Here is a 19,696-nt window from a genome sequence, read left to right as displayed (position 1 = left end):
ACTTCAGAAAATGCTACATGATAATGTTGCCATGTCATAAATGTGGCCTTTTTAATATCATGAGCCAAACATCAGTCATTGGACCAAAAAACCTATTGAATCACCCTTTATTTTAAGTTGTTATCTTCTATTTTTCGTTTTTTATTCTTTAATATTTTCATAGAACTTCATCATTTCTTCATTGCTGGCATGAACTTCAATGATGCATCAACATGACACTTATCTTTAAGAAGATCCTAACAGGCACCTGTTTCGCCTGACCGGCTTCATCGGAGGATCTCCCGTCATATTTGTGGGAACAACTTCACGTTTTCATTACATAATGCCACAAGCATTAACTATGAAATGAGAGCATGTTCCCACAAATATGATGGGAGATCTTCCTCTGATGAAGCCAGTCAGGTGTTTGAAAACTGAAGTTCTTATACTATTAAAGTTGATCCTATATAGGACATCACATAGGAGGCTCTTACCCTATATTATTAAAGGTTGCACAAGGTCAATACAAGAAAATAGAGCCAAAGGCAAAACCTCTACAGAAGCAACATTTGGATCTTAAATGGACTTTAGTCTTAGCAAATAGGGGTGGCTCCGATCCGAATAACTTCCCCTCACCAAGTCCAGCTCGGATATTCAGCAGCATTTTACCCAGACAGTATTGTTGAATATCCAGACACATTGCTGTAGCACTATCTGGTTGTGACAGAGCCAAGAGTATTTGGGCACCACCAATGGTCAGCGTCAATACCCACATAGCTACCCAGTTAACACAGGACAACAGAAAGACCGATCTAAGTTAACTGGGTAGTTGTCTGGATACCGCCATTGAATACTCTCGGTAGTTGCAACAAATATCGAGGCCTAATTCAACTGGAGGCAGCCAGCATTTAAAGAACTTCCAGGGGCTACAGGGGGTTCTTGGCAGACAAACTGGGACACAGAGTTCCACAGAGAGGGCTCAAGACAGTGAAATGTAAATTTGTGAGAGATGTCAAGAGGAAAGCAAGAAGGAGGGGGATGAGACTATAGAGATTAAGGGCTTTCCCAGAGGTTGTACCACAGTACCCGGATAAATAAATCTTTTGGCATCTAGGAAGAATCGAAAGGTTTGGGAAGGCTGTTTCCTTCCACTGATATTATTTTGAGAGTGAAGTGACAGCATAATTCCCTCTGAGACTGAGTGGGAGAGGGTTTTCTATGATTGTCTTGTGGTTTGATGTTTGATTTTTTTTAGTTTGTAGAGTTAATTTATTCTACATTTAGTATTTGTGCTGTATTTGATGTGATTGGTTCTAAACCACTTTGAATGACCAACTGGAATGGGAAAGCAGTATAGACATTTTTATAAATAATGAAGAGTAATAAGTATGCCTGTGAGGAAGAAAGGATTGCCAGAAGGATTATAAGGAATGGTTACACTAGCTAGGTAATGTGAGAGCTTTCAATAAAAAGCACAATGGACCAAAATGAGAATTCTAAATTTAATGAAGGTGGTGATTGGGAGTCAGTGAAAGGAAATCATCAAGGGGGTAACGTGATTAAAATGGTGAGTGCCAGTTAGGAATTTAACAGCAGCCAACTGGATAAAATAAATTACAATAATCAAGCTTGGAGTTCACAAACCGTGAGAACCAAAGATTTAAACTAGGCAGCTGGGAAAGACGGAGTAAATTCTGCAGAGAACAAAGAAGGAAGACATCAGTACAGCATCAATTTGTGGGGCAGTGCAGCCCAAAAATGTTTATTTGATATTATTTCCCATGTTATTTATAGGAATTTTCATTTTTTTTTCTTACATTTTTTGGTATCATTAGTAGTGTGCACCCTTTCAAAAAAAGTACATATGCTTTCCAAACAAATTCTTGCTATTAATGACACTTGAAAATAATTTGGGCTAAATAAAACTGAACGCACATCCCTATCAATTTGTGGCTTACACAAAGGTGATACATCTAGAATGATCCTGAGCATAAAAAGTGAACCATGAAAAGAAAAAGGAATACCAAAAAGAATGAAGTTGGTGGGGGAGAAAGAGGGAAATGGACATAGGATTTCAGATCACGCTTTGTAATGTTCAAGAAAAGATGGTAGGGGAAAGGGCATGGGATTTGATATACTGGCTTTTTTTGTGTGTGGTTACAATCAAAGTGGTTTACATACTATGTACAGGTAACTTATTTTGTACCTGGTGCAATGGAGAGTTAAGTGACTTGCCCAGGGTCACAAGGAGCCGCAGTGGAAATTGATTCCAGTTCTCCTGGTTTTCAGACCACTGCACTAACCATTAGGCTACTCCTCTACTTGGTAATCCCTCAACTTGTCACTTATCACTTGACGAGAAAACAATGTTGGTTTCCTATAACAGGTGTTTTCCATAGACAGCAGAGTTTATAAGGCACACAAGTGGATGACATCATCCAACAGTGCCAGGACCAAACTACTTTTCTAGAGTTTAGAACTTGGGATAAAGTTTTGAGAATGTGTACGGTATAGTAGTCTCCTCATCTCCTCGGTTGGTTCTACACCTACAGTTCTACCACCTCAGAGAGACGGATGGGATTGTGTGTTTATCATTCCTGTTATTTACAGAAAACACCAGTTACAGGTAAGCAACATTGCTTTTTCCATCGACAAACAGGATTAAGTCAGACACACTAGTGGGTTATTCATAAGCTTAGGCTGCTTAGTCTTCACTGCCTTCTCCTTGTGAGTCTCCTTGTGGGCAGTAGGGATGGGCAGCCAGAAAAATTTGTTGTATATCATTTTTCATGTTGTTTCTGGGAATGTTGGTTTTATTTAGCTATTCTTTTTTTTGTCACCAGAACAAAGTCGTAGAGTGAGCCAAGGGAACTCTATGTGTAAAGAGTGTGCACTATCCCCCAGATTCTGTGGAGATTGCCCAAAGTTGGACATCCAGATTTGGGTATGCATTCCAGATCTGTACATAAACTAATTGACCAATTAAGTGCTAATAACCAATAATCAGTGTTAACAAGCATGTAATTGGCAGTGATTAGGGCTTACAGATGGATCTTCTCTGCGCCCTATTCAATAACATGTGCCCCTAAATTTCATAGTGCAGAACTCAAAATAGGGCATGGCTATGGGAGGAGCATGGGCAGATCAGGGATACCATGTTATAGAATATCTGAATTTGCATGCCTAACTGCCACCAATTGGGTGTGAGTATTTACACTGGCTTTTGGCAGGCATGAGTGCTTGTGCCCAACGTTAGGTGCGAAATGTGCACTAAGCTAGTATTCTGTAAAGGTCACTTTGCTTACCTTTGACACATCGAATTACTTATAAAATCCTACTACTTGTCTTTAAAACTTTGTCTTCAAATGAACCACTTTACCCTTCTCGTCTTCTCACTCCTTATTGTCCTAATAGAACCCTTAGATCCGCTCAACAGAACCAACTCATCGTTCCTAGTTACCGCATAATAGTCCATGTACACATCTTCTCAGTTCAAGGCCCACGATTATGGAATGCCCTCCCCAACTCATTAAGATTACAACCCCCAGTGGCAAATTTCACGACTGATCTTAAAACCTATCTTTTTGCAGATGCTTTTCTTACAGGGCTGCCGCTTGGGGCTGGCCAGACAGTACAGTTAACCTATCATTCAACCACACCCTCTTTACTGTCACATTTGTAGTTCTACCCCTCCTATCCTTTTGTATCTCAACTTGCCTTAGTAATATTTTTTCCCTCTTTCCCCTGTATTAGATTGTAAACCGCCCTGAAGGTTTACCGTAAGGTGGGGTACGAAATTTGAATAAACTTGGAACACTATCAGCACAGATCATAACAGCACCTAACTGTGAGGGTGCCATTTACAGAATCCAACGCTATGTGTGCACGCACATTGGTTTGCATATGTGCAATAATTTATGCGTGCCCAGTGGGTGCCTGCTTTGCAAATAGTTTACACTATCTTGAAAGAGTACACAATCTTATTGGCAAATGATAAAACATTAATTTTCATGGTTTTTCTGCTTATTTTCATTTGATGACACACAATGACATGGGAATATGTCTTTGACATTTCCCATATCATTGCAAACAGATGCCCATTGCTAGTGTGGAGCCCACAAAGTCAAATGTGGGAGCTGTTAGCTCATAAAAATAAAGCTATATTGGTCAGCATAACTTGACTTAAGGGTACTGTAGTCTAAACGATAATACGCAGTGAGCAATGAAGAGAGGGCATGTAGATGATGGCCTCCGTGGTAAGTTATTAAGTTATTAACGTTGGAAATCAGAGAAGCCTGCTAAGAGATAGAACTGCCAGGTTCTTGAGGAAAGATAATTACTTTTGTCCCAGTTAATAAGTACTACATGGAGCTTTGATAACTCTGAAACCTGGGTAGAACTCTCGATATGAGTAGAATTGGAGGGTAGCATAGAAGAATAACCAAGTCTATGAAAACTGCCAGGTCATCTGGAAGCACACATAGGTGAAAGGAAAAACTGAACAGTAAAGAGGAAGCATTCAGGCTTATTTTTGAAAGAGAAGGGCGCCCATCTTTCCACACAAATCGGGAGATGGGCGTCCTTCTCCCACGGTCGCCCAAATTGGCATAATCGAAAGCCAATTTTGGGCGTCCTCAACTGCTTTCTGTCACGGGGAGGATCAAAGTTCATGGGGGCATGTCGGAAGCATAGCGAAGGCGGGACTGGGGCGTGCTTAACACATGGGCATCCTCGGCCGATAATGGAAAAAAGAAGGGCGTCCCTGACGAACACTTGGATGACTTTACTTGGTCCTTTTTTTTTACGACCAAGCCACAAAAATGTGCCCTAAATGACCAGATGACCACCTGAGGGAATCGAGGATGACCTCCCCCTTACTCCCCCAGTGGTCACTAACCCCCTCCCACCTTAAAAAAAATTTAGTATTTTTGCCAGCCTCTATGCCAGCCTCAAATATCATACCCAGCTCCTTGACAGCAGTATGCAGGTCCCTGGAGCAGTTTTAGTGGGTATTGCAGTGCATATCAGGCTGGTGGACCCGGGCCCATCCCCCCCTACCTGTTAAACTTGTGGTGGTAAATGTGAGCCCTCCAAAACCTACTGTACCCACATCTCCGGTCCCCAGACGATCCCCCCACCCAGGTTCAGGGAGGGCTGGAGATCCGGTGGGTCTCCAGCCCCCCCTAACTCCCCCAGCAAAGGGTCCCTGGTGGCCTAGTGGGCGACCAACCAACCCCCCCCCCCCCCCCAACGACAGGGGGGCTGGAGGTCCGCTGGACCTCTGGTCCCCCCCCACACCAGGTTCAGGGAGGGCTGGAGATCCGGCGCTTCTAATCATCCCCATTAGGGAGTCATCCATTTTGTTTTGTTTACTCCATTCCCATATTAACATGAGCCTGCAGCTCTGTGCAAATCCCTATTGGAAACAATACAGGCTCCTTGGGAGCTCAGACAATAAGGGCACATCTCATTGTTCCCTACTCACTAAGCCATTGGTACATGTACCTTCTCTCTGTTGCTGTGAGCTGTCAGGGATCTCTGAGCTGCCCCACGCAGAGCTGTGCGGTAATTATAAAAATTGCTGGAAGGATCCATCTGATGCTAGAGGAAACAAAAAATAAGAGAAACAAGAGTCAGCTGGGCCTGTGAAAAGCTGTAAACCCTGCATGATATCTACAATGTTACTTGCACAGCATAGGCTACAATCTGCTGTGTGCTTTAGGACTGTAGAGGAGAACTTAAATTCAGCACAGATCTGTACAGATCTCATTATACGGTTTATCAGCGCAAAAATTAAATTAGTACTAATCAAACCGGTAAAGAATTTTCATTATATTTAAGAACTGGGTTGCAAATTTTGGTATTTTCTTAAGCCACATTAACCAGAGATTTATTTGCTATGTAAATGTGCATTGCCATGAGTTATAGTTGTTAATTAATTAATTAATTAATGATAAAAAATGTTTATATACCACATTCCATTTCCAATAGGTTGTCCAAAGGGGTTTACAACCAACCACATGAAATGCAACACATAAATAAATATACAATAAAAAATTAACATTAGCAGCAATATATAAAAAATAAACGTCAAACAAAATGAAACATCAAACTCAAAACACAAAAATATAGAAAACCATCTCCAGCCCACTCTCTGAGGGAACTGTGCTGTCACTTCACACCCAAAATATTATCATCAGTGGCAGGAAACAACTTACGCAACCCTTTAGTTTCTTCTGAAATGCCAAAAGATTTGTTTTCATCAGCAGAGTTCTACAACTGAGGTACAACTACTGAGAAAGTCCTCAGTGTTCATCGTTCTTTCCTAATGACGTGCCTAGATGGAAACCCTGGTTTGACTGCAATGGTTCATTGTTTATTTTTTTGGCCTAGCAGCTTTCTTCTGCTCTTGTGGGCTTCTAGCTAAAAAAAAAACAAACAAACATGACTTCATAGGGCTCCATCACCATTCACGGACTTTCCTGCGTAATTACTGCAACTGAACCTGTTACCATACACTTGTTTGATGTAGAGAATCCCTTTCTCCCACTTCAGAATTCATGCCAGGTTTTTCAGACAGTTTGTGGGACAAAGATCCATAAAATGGGAAGTCCTTTGTATAGAAATGTGCCCAGAAAAATATTTGGGACTTCTCCCCTCATTTTCAGACATTTCTGATTTATCTAAATAAACCCTTTTTTTTTTTAAATGTACATTAATCAACCTAGAATGCATTAACTCTTAGGTTAATGTACACTAAATTGTTAAAGGCACATTACTGAACCAAATGCATGCTAACGAATCATACACAGAACAGGGGCTACACTGGCATGGCAGTATACAAGCAATGCACTGGACCAGTTCCTGTTGCATCATCGAGTGCTCAACAGCAGCACTAACAGAGTTCTGTGGTCAGTTCACCTTCCATGTTAAAGCCAAACCCTTCAACTAGTTTTTCTTAACTCTTATTTTCATTTTGAACCAGAAAAGCCGTTGGCGTTTTATGTGTTTGAAAGCTCCATTTGCTTGGCCTTTCCCATGATCAGCTAGAGTAGCTAATGTGTGCTACCATATTAGTACATGCTAATGCTTCTTATCACAAGACTCATTTTAAGCAGTGGGACTTAGTTGCTAATAATGTGCAATAACATGATAGGGCATTAGAAACTCGAGCCCTATGTATGAATTCAAGAAAATCAAGAAAACTACTACTACTTATCATTTCTATAGTGCTACTAGACGTACGCAGCGCTGTACACTTGAACATGAAGAGACAGACAAACAGGCCAAATAAGAGATAAGGGACTATCAAAGTGAGGATGATAAAATAAGGGTTCTGAACAAGTGAATAAGGGTTAGGAGTTAAAAGCAGCATCAAAAAGGTGGGCTTTTAGCTTAGATTTGAAGACAGTCAGAGATGGAGCTTGACGTACCGGCTCAGGAAGTCTATTCCAGGCATATAGTGCAGCAAGATAAAAGGAACGGAGTCTGGAGTTAGTAGTGGAGGCGAAGGGTGCAGATAAGAGAGATTTACCCAGTGAACAGAGTTCCCTGGGAGGAATGTAGGGAAAGATGAGAGTGGAGAGGTACTGAGGAGCTGCAGAGTGAATGCACTTATAGGTCAATAAGAGGAGTTTGCCATGCCACTCCTTAGCAGAACCCCAAGTAGACATCACACTGAGATATGAAGATCGTGAATCCATCAAGAACTCAAGAAAGGATTTTAAAAAGAAGGGGCATGGCCATAATAGTAGTTGTGTGCATTTTATTCAGAATGAATCCAATAAATAAGGGCCCTGTTTACTAAGCACTGTTAAAGGCGCCTTAACACTTTTAACGTGTGTTAACCATGTATGCGCGTTAACCATGTACATGCCTAGGTGCCTACATGGTTAGCGTGCGCACTAAGTGTAGGCATGCTAAAAACACTAATGCACCTTAGTAAACAGGGCCCTAAATGTGCAAGGACAATTCTGTGATAGATGCCTTCTTTCCTTTGTAGAATACTAGCCTAACAGCTGAAAATATGTGCCTGTAATTTAGACATAAGCACTTTCACCAACCATAGAGCTGGTGCAATTTCAAGTGACAAAATGCTGGAGATATGTGCATAGGGCTAGACTCTGTATATGGCTCCTGAAAAATCTGTGCGGAATAAATTTCCACCTAAGCGTATTCTAGAAGTGGCACCTAGATTTAGGCAAGGTATATAGAATATGCTTAGTTGCTATCCCAGTGCCTAGAACTATGCATATCCATTTACACCAAGGGAAGCGTGGTGTAAATACCGGTGTGTAGATTTAGGTGCAGAGGGGCATATTCTATAACAGTGCATGTAAATTTCGGAACTCCCATGAAATGCCTGTTTCCCTACCCATAACCACGCCCTTTTTGCCGACGTGCATTAAAATTTAGGTGCAGTGCATTGCAGAATACGCTTAGTAGGTTTTGCGTGTAAATTCTGATTATTGCCAATTAGTGTTCATTATTGCTGTTAAGTGCTGTTAAAAATGCTGATTGGCTTCTTAAGCCAATTAAGTTATGTATGTTGTTATAGAATATGCTTGGATTTCAGCACAGCATGCTAGGCGCGATATATAGAATCCGGCGGATACTTTATAGCATTCTATAAGGTACACCCATAAGTGTACATTCCATTCAGGATTTGCCTATTTGTACACCCCCTTGCATAGATGTGTATATACAAAATAGCGCTTAGGCAGAAAGTTGACATGTAACCGTGTACATGCTGTCCTGTTTTAACTGTAATACATACCTCAAGAATGTCAAACTTGGCCGTCTTGACTTTTGCCCATGTTTTCTTTAGCCGAGAGACAGGACTCATGTTCAAACCAGCTTTAAGACATGAAAAGAAAAATCACAAATGAAGACACACAACAGGATAGATACTCCCAACTGAATGCCTCCCTAAGGGGTCCTTTTACTAAGCTGCGGTAAAAAGTGGCCTGCAGTACTGTGGATGCATGACATTGGGCCATTTCTTACCATGGCTTGGGAAAAGGGGCTTTTTAAAATGGGGGTCAGTAAATGGCCGTGCAGTAAAATTGCAGCAGTAAGGCAGTTTTGTTTCGGGTGCTCTTTTCTGATCATTGGGGACGAATAAAAAATGACCTCATTTAAATGAGCTTGACTAAATTTGCATACTATCTGTGCTAAAGGCCTGATGTGCTCATTGTTTGCTGCGCTAGACCCTTCTGATCATTCTGCACTGGTAAATGCAGGTGCTAGTATGACGCTAATGACCTCTAGTATCCGTGTTTACCTTTGATCATTGGGGCCTTAGTTTTTTCGGACTTAGTGGGAGTTTGTTAGAAAGTAACCATTGCAATATTAAGAATAGTGGAGCCGACAGGCGCGTGGCTGCTCTCTGCACCCTCCAGCAGCCAAGAATGTACCCGGGGGGGGGGGGGCTTGATGCGCCTGGGAGGGGGGTGTCATTGCGTCAGGGGGGCTTAATGCACCGGGGGGGTCGTGCTGCACCCGGGGGGGGGGGGTGCGCAGTGGCGATTCGCCCCGGGTGGCAGCCAACCTAGGAAAATGTGGGATACAAGTGTACCATAAATATATATAAATAAATAAACAAATATATCTTGTACATTTTGAGAGTCAAATTTGGTTAGTGACTGAATATCTTTGGCGCAATTTTTAAAAAGCCTTTTATACACAGATAAAGCTTCATACAATTATCTCCCAAGGGAGCAGCACATACTTTACCTACATGTGAGGAAGGTGATTTCCAGTCAGGCTATCTTAACCAAATAAATGCCCTCCCTAAGGCAAGTAAATAAATCCACACAAAGTTTTCCATGACAATTTCATGACCAAGTAAACTATTACCAGTGTCTGTCTTAGCCTTGTATAAGCAAAAAAAGGTAGCGAGATACTCACAAATAATGGCCATTAAGGAGTTAAAGTTGCCAATGTTAAAACATTCCCGTGCCACATCAATGAAATACTCAATGATCCTTGCTCTGTGCTTCTTCTTCACAGGCTGTAGAGGATATATACAGTTGAAGATTTGACAGTGCTTGAGATACTTTTCCCTCCCAGTGACTCACAAAGACAGAGCAAATACTACTGAGATTTGATGCTTATGACAAAAGGTCAATGTCATGGTCTTACCATGCATATTTCTGTAGCAACTAAATAGCTGAGGCGGTTGAACCATTCCACGTAGGCCTCTAGGTTACGGGTCTTCCGTCGATCTCCATAGCAACTCTGAAAAAAGCAAGGGGAGAGGAAAACACCATTTAGTTTCATTTTGTTTTGTTGTATTTTAATTTACATCATTAGTATACTAGCTAGGGACAGAAGCACACATAATATACAGTTCGGTGCTGCTCTGTCTCTTGGAAAATGTGCTACACTGTATTTTAAACTGTCACTCATTTGCCATTAAAATACCAAACCCAAAAGTACAAAGGGCCTTCAAGGTTAGGGTGTCAACTCAGAAGTTTATTGATCAGACCCGACACTGTCTGTGTTTCAGCGAAATCGCATGGCGACAGGGGTCTTACAAATGGGGTATGATCGATAAACTTCTGAGCTGATGCCCTAACCTTGAAGGCCCTTTGTACTTTTGGGTTTGGTGTTCCTTTGATGTGCTTTGGACTCCCTCTATCATAGTTTCTTTACTTACTCTTAGCATGGAGTGGAAAAATTCCACCTCTAAGAAAAAAAGTGTCCAGAACCAAACAGTGGATTTACCCCCTTAGGGGTCCTTTTACTAAGGCGCATGGGCACCTACACACATCCAACACACGTCAATTTGGAATTTCCACCCGGCTACCACAAGCCCCAGTGGAGGAGTGGCCTAGTGGTTAGGGTGGTGGACTTTGGTCCTGGGGAACTGAGGAACTGAGTTTGATTCCCGGCACAGGCAGCATCTTGTGACTCTGGGCAAGTCACTTAACCCTCCATTGCCCGCCACATTGAGCCTGCCATGAGTGGGAAAGCGCGGGGTACAAATGTAATAAAAAAAAATAATTCCATGTTTTGTCCGATACACGCATCTGAAAATATTTTTTATTTTCTACCGCGTGGCACTAATCAAGCAGTAATCGGCATTCTACGTGCACTGATGATTACCATCCGGTTAACGAGCGAGACCTTATCACTAAGTCAATGGGTGGCAGTAAAGTCTCAGGCCCAAAATGGACGCGCGCCAATTTTCATTTTGCCGCACGTCCATTTTAGGCCAAAAAAAGCATCTTTTTTGCAGGTGCGCTGAAAAATGAACCTGTGCACGTCCAATATACGCATTTACACCAGTGCAGGCCACTTTTCGGTGCACCTTGGTAAACACAAAGTCACATGCACAATTCATAGAATACTGCAGAATTTAATAGTTAGCTTAGTGTCGATCTTTTCTGGTACCCATTTTTCAGTGCGATTTATAGAATTTCCCCCACAGTGTGTTGGGAACAGAACTGTAATACAATGCATTAAAATGCTGTGCAGTAGTCCTTTAAATCAGAAAAATAAAACCTGAGTCCAGTTTGCACATTCCTCCCACTCCATCTTTCAATAAATGCCTTCATTCACCTTGTCATTGTCCATTGGATCCTTCTGCGCAAAAGCCTGGACAAATTCTTCTGGTCCAATGTAAGTAAGTCTGTCCTGTTTTTTTTGTTTTAAAAGATACCATTAATATAGTTTTTATTATTCATACAAGGGTTACAATTGGCTATAATTAGTCATACCATATCATGAACATATTTAACCAACTAATTATATATACTTTAAACAAATTGCATATCTTCTTTTTTCAATATTTATTAAATACTAGTAAAAAAGCCCCGTTTCTGATGCAAATGAAACGGGGGCTAGCAAGGTTTTCTTCAGAGTGTGCATGTGGGAGTGTGTGTGTGTGTGTCCCTGTCCTCTGCCCTCTCTCCCTCCCCTTCCCCCTCCCCCTCCGAGTCCAGTCCTTCAGTGTTGTTTCCTGCTGTTCTGTGTTTTTGTTACAGAGAGTGAGGGCATCTCTCTCCCCTCCCCCCTCTGAGTCCTTCACTGTGTGAGATTTCATGCTGTGCTGTTTTCCTTCACTCATGGGGAAACCGGATATCTCTGGCGCTTCACACTTCCGGCTGGAGGCTTCATAGAACGTTGGTCTTGCCTTTTATATATATAGATCATATCCTCATTCAAACCTATCAAATCTCACATGCCACTTCGTTTAAATATTAAACCAGATATCATCTAAACTAAATTATATATGTCCCAGAATCTAATTAGTCCCAGATAGTCCACAATAAGTGTCATACCACAGGCAGTCCACTTAATTCTTCTTGTTTATATCCCAGGTTTATAATTCACTAATCAGTCAGTAGAAATTCAAACGGTGAAAAATTGGCGTTCAGAGATGACAAAATCCATATGTAACAAAAAATGAAGAAGCAGATATTCCGCTGTAATCTCAATCTTAAACACCATCAGATGTGAAATCTTCACAGCTCTCAGCTTCACATGGAGATCATTCGGGGTTTGAGTAGCTCCTTTCATCCATCTTCATCCAATCATCCAACAGGTCTCAACACAGGCCGTGTTTCATAATTGTTGACATTATGAGACCCGTTGGATGATTGGATGATGATGGATGAAAGGAGCTACTCAAACCCCGAATGATCTCCATGTGAAGCTGAGAGCTGTGAAGATTTCACATTTGATGGTGTTTAAGATTGAGATTACAGCGGAATATCTGCTTCTTCATTTTTTGTTACATATGGATTTTGTCATCTCTGAACGCCAATTTTTCACCGTTTGAATTAATATAGTTTTGAGAAGCATCTGTAAATTCTTCTTTGGGGGAGGAAACAGAACTTTTCTCCTGCTTCTTTGATTTTAAAACTGCTTCAGAACAAGCCTCTACTGGACGACAGAGCAATGAACCTTCAAGCACAACCACCTATGTATGCATTCTTCCCTTTTAAATCTCCCTCTCCTATCTAGCCCAACACCTGATACACTAGGTCAGACATAAGGCCCACTGAAACCAGCATCCAACAGTGACCGAGTCAGATCAGTAAGAATTACCCGTCAGATCTCAAAGATAGGATCCTTGTTCCACACTCCCAGGAATAAGCCACAGTCACGACACTCACTCCTTGAATCAGAAGCTGTGATGTGCAGTTCCTTTCAGAACTGATACATTTGCATCCTGTGCCTAGCCACTGACTGTAAAGAAACATTTTTCTTGATGGAACATATCTATACAAGGGAGGTGAGCAAATTCTGAACAAAAATGAGACTTCTGGTGAGAAAATGAACAAAGACATCACTTACCAGCTCTATGTGGGTAAGCTGCTGGGCTAATGTATAGGGATCATTGCAGACTGTGATGATGTCCCTCTGGATGGACTGTGGCTTCATCTTCAGGACAGTGAGTCTATCCGTGACCTGGGCGTTGATTCTTGCAAGTAATTCTTCATACTGCCTGAGGGCTGCAAGTTTGCGGAGTAGATTCTGGATGATCTGCTGTATGTTCTTTCTATACACCTGTGTCAGAAGAAATGGTTATTTCCTAAATGCAAAAGAGCACCAGTAGTTTTTAGCAGCTTTAATGACATATGGGGTTTTAATTCATTCCACCCCACCCCCATTACCACCAGCAAAAGATAGTAAAAAATTAACAACATGCCCACATTCGGCCGGGGCAATCAAGGGTTCAAGGGTTACATTTATTTGATTGATTACCTAAGGCTGAAGCTGTCAAGCTATGTAAAATTTCACATACAGCACAGTACATTGCATTTTTTAAATTTTACAATATAAACAAATATAGCAGCACACATAAAATAAAACAGCAACCAAGCAAATATAGATAAGCAAATATGAACAGATGCAGGCAGAGGCAAACAAACAGTCCTGCTGTGTCTCACAGTATCCTAAGGTCAGAGCAAAAAAACAACGGAAGACCGAAAGTTAATCGGAAGAGATGAGTTTTAAGCATAACCTTAAATGAAGAGAAAGAGATCTCGGTACGCAAAAAGATGGGTAAGCTGTTCCAAAGTGATGGTCCCACCACACCAAAACATCACTTTTCGAAATGTAAAAGATGGAATTGTATGCAATGAAGGGACAGACAACAGTGATTGTTGCCTAGAGAGGAGAGAGCGTCCAGGCACATAAGACTGCAAGCAAAGGTAACAAGAATCCAGGCAACTTTGTGTGAAAACGTTTGAATACCAGAAGCAAAATTTTATAGGTAATACAATATTCCACTGGTAAGCAGTGTTCAGTTTTTATACAATGGAGTCACATGGTCACATTTCGTAGCATGAAAAAGTAACTTCACAGCAACGTTCTGCATCAGTCAACAAATTTTTAAAGACCAGCAGCCACAGCTGAAGTAAATCCGGATCTGGATGGTGACTGGCGCTGAATCTTTTGAGAGGGCAATCGGTGTCAACATATCACCCTAATTCTATAAATTGCTTACACAATTTTACACTTAGCTTGCAAAAGTTATAGATGTGTCAGTTTATGTGCAGATCCTAATTTAATAATTCATTGCTAATTGGCATTAACCACCAATTATTGGTTATAATTGGTGTTAGTAGCTGCTAATTGGCACTAATTAGCAGTTAAGCATATAACTGCCCTTAGTTGGGAATCTATAAAGTCTATACAAAATCCATAGGGCCTGATATTCAGACAGCTGGATTAACCCTGCTAACTCCCATGGTCAGCGGTGATGCCATAAATTCAATGCCAGGCTGTTTCCAGTGACCAGCACTGAATATCCAATTTATTTTTGGTCGCTAAGAACACAGCTGGCTAAGTTGATTTTTAGTGGTGGCCTGTTAAGTTCATAGCGCCCGAAGAAAGACCTGCTATTGACGTGGCCAGATCTGGCCACCAAACTTAGCCAGCAACACACTGAAAATTGGTGGATAGCTGGTTATATCGTGTGATACAACCAGCTATCTGATAAGCACCAACCGGGAATATTTAGCAGGAGACAGCCAGCTATCTCCCACTGAATACCAGTGGCTAGCTGGTTAAGTACCATTTAACCAGCCAGGTGTTGTTCCTGGCCGATTAAATGGTTTTGAATATCGGGTTGATAGTGTGCAACTGCAAAGAGAGGTGGGGGACATGAACCTGGGAGGGACTTCGATGGTCAGGAGCGTACCTAGAACTCATAGTTCTAGAATACTAGCAGGTTAGATTAAGTAGGTTAGATTATTGTAATATTATGTATCTTGGTTGTCCTCATCTTCATCTAAAGAAGTTGCAAACACTTAAAAACACTGCTACAAAACTCCTATGTCATGCCCACTGCTCTGATCACGTTTCTCCTCTTCTTCAAAGTCACCACTAGCTTCAAGTCGAACAACGCATTATTTATAAATCATTACTCCTCTTTTTTAAGGCGTTTCGGGTAGGTTTACCTCAATACTTATCTTCTTTAACAATCCTCTGTTCTCCATCTCGTGTTCTTCGGTCCCTAAATGATTGTCATCTGGTTCTCCCTGGCTCAAAATAGACTATTCTTGAATCCACCAGGCACAGAGCTTTCTTTTTCGTTTCACCATTTTTCCGGAACACAATGCACTAGCTACACAAACAGAATCATCCCTGAAACAATTTAAAATTGCTTTGAAAACCAAGCTTTTTACCCTTGCTTTTGGCTCTTCATAGAGGGGTGTTGTCTATCTGTCAGGGTTTGCTCTTGTTTCCCCTTGTTTCCTTCCTTTTCCTTCCTTCTTCATCCATGACGACCCACTTACCTACCTAACTACCTCCCTTCTAATTCTCCTTCTAACTTGACTTTGAGTGCATGAGCTGTCTTTCTTATTCAAATTGTAGTTCCTTTCCCACTAAACATTTGTAATTTTTCAGCCTGTTCACTGCCTTGGTCTGCCAGTAAGTAAGGATAGTACAGAAAGTGAAATGAATGAATGAATGAAAGCTATGTGCCTAACTAGCCTTTGAGCTGGCATTAGTGCTTGGCAATTAATATATTTCATAAAGAAACACAGGAATTTGTGATTTACTGTAAGAACAGGAGGAGGTTTAGTCATTTGTGGGACTGTGATTGCAATCTTTCACTTCAAACAGTTCTTTACATAAAAAACTACTGAACTATTCTCATATCTGGAAAACGTATGAGCACATTTCTTTGCTTGCCAGTAGCAAAAGAAGGTAGGGCGAAAAGCCAGTAGCACATTTTGGAGGTAATTTAATAAAAGCTACACCCATATTCATGAGAGAGATTTGCATGCAGTGGAGGCAGTGCATGCAAATCTCGCTCATGAATATTCATTGTGGATATATTGAAAATCTGACTGGCTGGGGTGTCTACAGGACCAGGTTTGGCAGCCACTGGCATAAATGCTAGCAAGGTGCCTAAAAGCCAGGGGCATAATTCATAACTCCAAGAGGCGTGCACATGGGCGGAGCCTGGGAGGGGCCTGGTTGGGGCTCACACTTACAAGCATAATTTACAGAACACTGCAAGTTACATGTGCCTTTGATACATTTAACCACCCAAAAGTTACACCAGGTCTAAAGCTGGTGTAACTGCGGGGTGTGTGAATGCTGGCACACGACTGATTTGGGGTTTTGCGGTAGATTGCCTGATAAACCATGCATTACTGTATTTTTCAGATATTTTTTCCCTCAGGGGCATGGCATGGAGAGTAAACATGGAAGCATTAGCCAGCTAATATGTTACAGCTACGAGGGAAATTCTGTAAAAGGCACTCAAAATTTGGCACCAAAAAATTCAGCACTGAACAGTATTCTATAAGGAGCATTCTGGGATTGGTGCCCTTTATTGAATAGTGTGTAGTGTCGGGATTCGCACTTAACTTTGGGTGCGAGGAGTCACACCAACTTAAACCAAGTGTAAATCCTGGTACATAAGTTGGGCGCAGGTCTCCACAAATTCTGTAAAACTGTGTCCATTTTAAGGGAACATCCCTGGCCCACCCATGCCTCTCCCATGGCCAAGCCACCTGTGTAAGTCCACGTGGAAACACTTAAGCACTGTTCTAAAACACCTGGATTCTATATATCAAGCCTAGAGATATGCGCTGAAATCTATGCGTATTCTATAAAAATGCAAGTAACTTAATTGGCTTAACAAGCTAATTAGTGTTGATAGCAGTACTTAACAAGCAATAATGAAGACTAATTGGCAATAATTAGAATTTATGTGCACAACTCACTAAGCGTGTTCTGTAATGAACTACACCTAAATTCTAATGCGCGTGATTCAAAAGGGATGTGGCTATGGGCAGGGAAATTGGCATTTCATAGGCGTTCCATAATTTACATATGCAGATATAAAATATGGCCCAATGTGCGTAAATCTATGTGCAGGGATTAAGGCCACATTTTCGTTGGTGTGAATGGATGCGTGTTGTTTTAGGCGCTAGGATTTCTGCCTAAGCATATTCTATATACCGTGCTTAAATCTAGGTGCTGCTTATAGAGTACGCTTAAGTGGAAATCTTTGCCGCTAGAATTTTTTAGGTGCCATATATAGAATCCGGCCCTAAATGGGCATGTGGTGTCTTTTCATGTGGATTTGCCATTTTTGCCCGGTTTCTGTGCCTTGTATCTGTTACAATGCTTTTTTCACACTGAGAGGAAGATGCACTAAAGTTGTCGGTAATTCCCGTTCCCTACCGATTCCATAGCGAATCGGTAGGGAACGGGAATTCACTAAGGAAAGGGAATGCAAATGAGCTACTCGTTGTAGCTCTGTTGCATTCACCATTACCTTGGTAGCCAGTCAGAGAATCGGGACGTCCCATTCGGTTATGCTCCTCTTCTTGGGTCTCTTCAGCCAATCAAAGCGCATCTAGCTTGCTGGTGTCAGCTACACACACTCTGATTGGCTGAAGAGACCTGGAAGAGGAGCATAATGGAAAGGGACGTCCCGAACTCCGGATCGACTCGCAGGTCCCCGATTCCCTTCTCCTCGCTGCTACAGAAGGTAAGCAGCGCTGGGGAGACAAAACTAAAAAAAAAAAACGGCGAAAAGACGTCCCTCACAAGCGCAGGCAGAGTACGTCCATAAAGGACGCCCCTCACGTGCGCTCACTGCTTTTTTTTTTTCTTTTTTACCTTTTTTTGGGGCCCTTTTCCTTTCCAATTCCCTCACAGGAGCCTTAACGAGAGGTGCAGACCTCACGTTAGGGTTTCCACGGTAAGGGAATCAGAAAAACAGTAGTGCATCTCATTATAATGAGCTGCAACGGTACTACAGCTCATTATAATAGCCTTTGGATAATTTGCATTCCGTTTTCGTTGCCTGCTACCGTGACAGGAAAAATGCCCTTGGTGCATGCCCCGGTAAACTACTTGCGTTTTAAACTGCCTGGAACCAGTTTAAAACGCAAGTTGTGGGCTCGTTAGGTTTTGTGCATCTGGCTCTGAAAATTCAGCATGGAAATAGCACCTAATGTTCACCACCATATACAGAATTCCCCTGTAAATGTGTACAACAGATGATGAAGCTGACTGCACAGATAGCAGCATAACTTGAAACTAGTTTGAACGTTTCAACTTACATGTGAGTACTCAGTGGTGCTACTGAAATGGATAGTGTCACTGAATACACACAGAATTTGAAGCTGTCTATTAGATATTTCAAATTATATGTTTTTCACGCAGCCGAATACTGACCTTGAGATTTATCGCCCTGTGTTTTCCTCAATGTCAACCCATGCAAACCACTTTCTAATCAGATACCCCACCCACAGGGGAAGAGGATCAGGTGCTGACAGAACCTTTGGATTCAAAGATTTTTCATCCTGATGAAATACAGCAGTGCTGGGAAAGAGGTGAGCTGAGAGAGAGAGAGTAAATTCTAGAACGAGCAACTCTCCTAGGAGACGTAAGGTGGCCAGGAGAGATTCCACCAGTTCGTCATTTAAATGATAATGCTTCTGCACTTCTGTTGAGATAGAGATGTCTGTTGATTATTTTTCTAAAATTCCAGGCACTATCCTATGAACATTAGTGTAATGCCTAAGTGCTCGAAAAATTGAAATGTCCAAACCTCTATCAGGCTCACAGCACAAGGTGACTGGTCTGGGAAATAGATGTTACCTATTCATTAATGGACTTGTCACTCACAGCAGGCATGTTCTTTTACAGGAATTTTGAGTCCTTCTGAACAGCATTTCTTTTCTTTTGAAAGCCTACTCCAGTACTTAAAAAAGATATATTTTTCCCTCCTTTTCTCAGCAGTAGGCAAAACTGACAGTTATTGCTGCCTTTCAATAAGAGCAGTTCACCAGTCTGGTAGCCTCTAGGGATGTACATTCAGCTGTATGCATTTGGTTCGTTACTGTGCTTTAAAAAATTAATGAATGCTTTAATTGATTTAACTTGCATTAACGCATAAATTAACTTGTGTTAATTGATTAGCCTGTTAGAAAGTTGGAGTACAGGAGTAGCCTAGTGGTTAGTTCAGCAGGCTTTGATTGTGGTGAACTAAGTTCAATTCTCACTGCAGCTCCTTGTGATCTGGGCAAGCCAATTAGGGGTCCTTTACTACACCGTGGTAGGGTGACTGCATTGGTAGCATCAGTGGTGTACTGGTAAATGCTAACCACAGGTTCTCTCCACCTCTGCACCCCCCCCCCCCCGTCCACTTCTGCACCCCAGCCCATCCACCTCTGGCTATAGCTGGGGAGAGAGCATGGGGGGGGGGGCAATGCATTACTCTCTCCAG

The 19,696-nt window shown here is 41.7% G+C and overlaps 1 protein-coding gene across 1 annotated transcript in view; it reads right to left on the bottom strand.

The window, feature by feature from the left end:
- RASGEF1B (RasGEF domain family member 1B) overlaps positions 1-19,696 on the bottom strand; it is a 71,162-nt gene that overhangs the window by 28,988 nt on the left and 22,478 nt on the right. Inside the window, exons 4-9 of the mRNA XM_030190585.1 lie at positions 13,285-13,497; positions 11,545-11,619; positions 10,123-10,218; positions 9,889-9,991; positions 8,756-8,835; positions 5,485-5,580 (exon numbers count right to left, since the gene is read on the bottom strand). Coding sequence (XP_030046445.1) covers positions 5,485-5,580; positions 8,756-8,835; positions 9,889-9,991; positions 10,123-10,218; positions 11,545-11,619; positions 13,285-13,497 — 663 coding nt within the window. The remainder of the gene's footprint in view (positions 1-5,484; positions 5,581-8,755; positions 8,836-9,888; positions 9,992-10,122; positions 10,219-11,544; positions 11,620-13,284; positions 13,498-19,696) is intronic.

The sequence above is a fragment of the Microcaecilia unicolor genome, chromosome 2 (genome assembly GCF_901765095.1).
Source record: "Microcaecilia unicolor chromosome 2, aMicUni1.1, whole genome shotgun sequence".
In the NCBI taxonomy this organism is placed as follows: Eukaryota; Metazoa; Chordata; class Amphibia; order Gymnophiona; family Siphonopidae; genus Microcaecilia; species Microcaecilia unicolor.
This window is presented reverse-complemented; position numbering and strand designations above follow the sequence as displayed.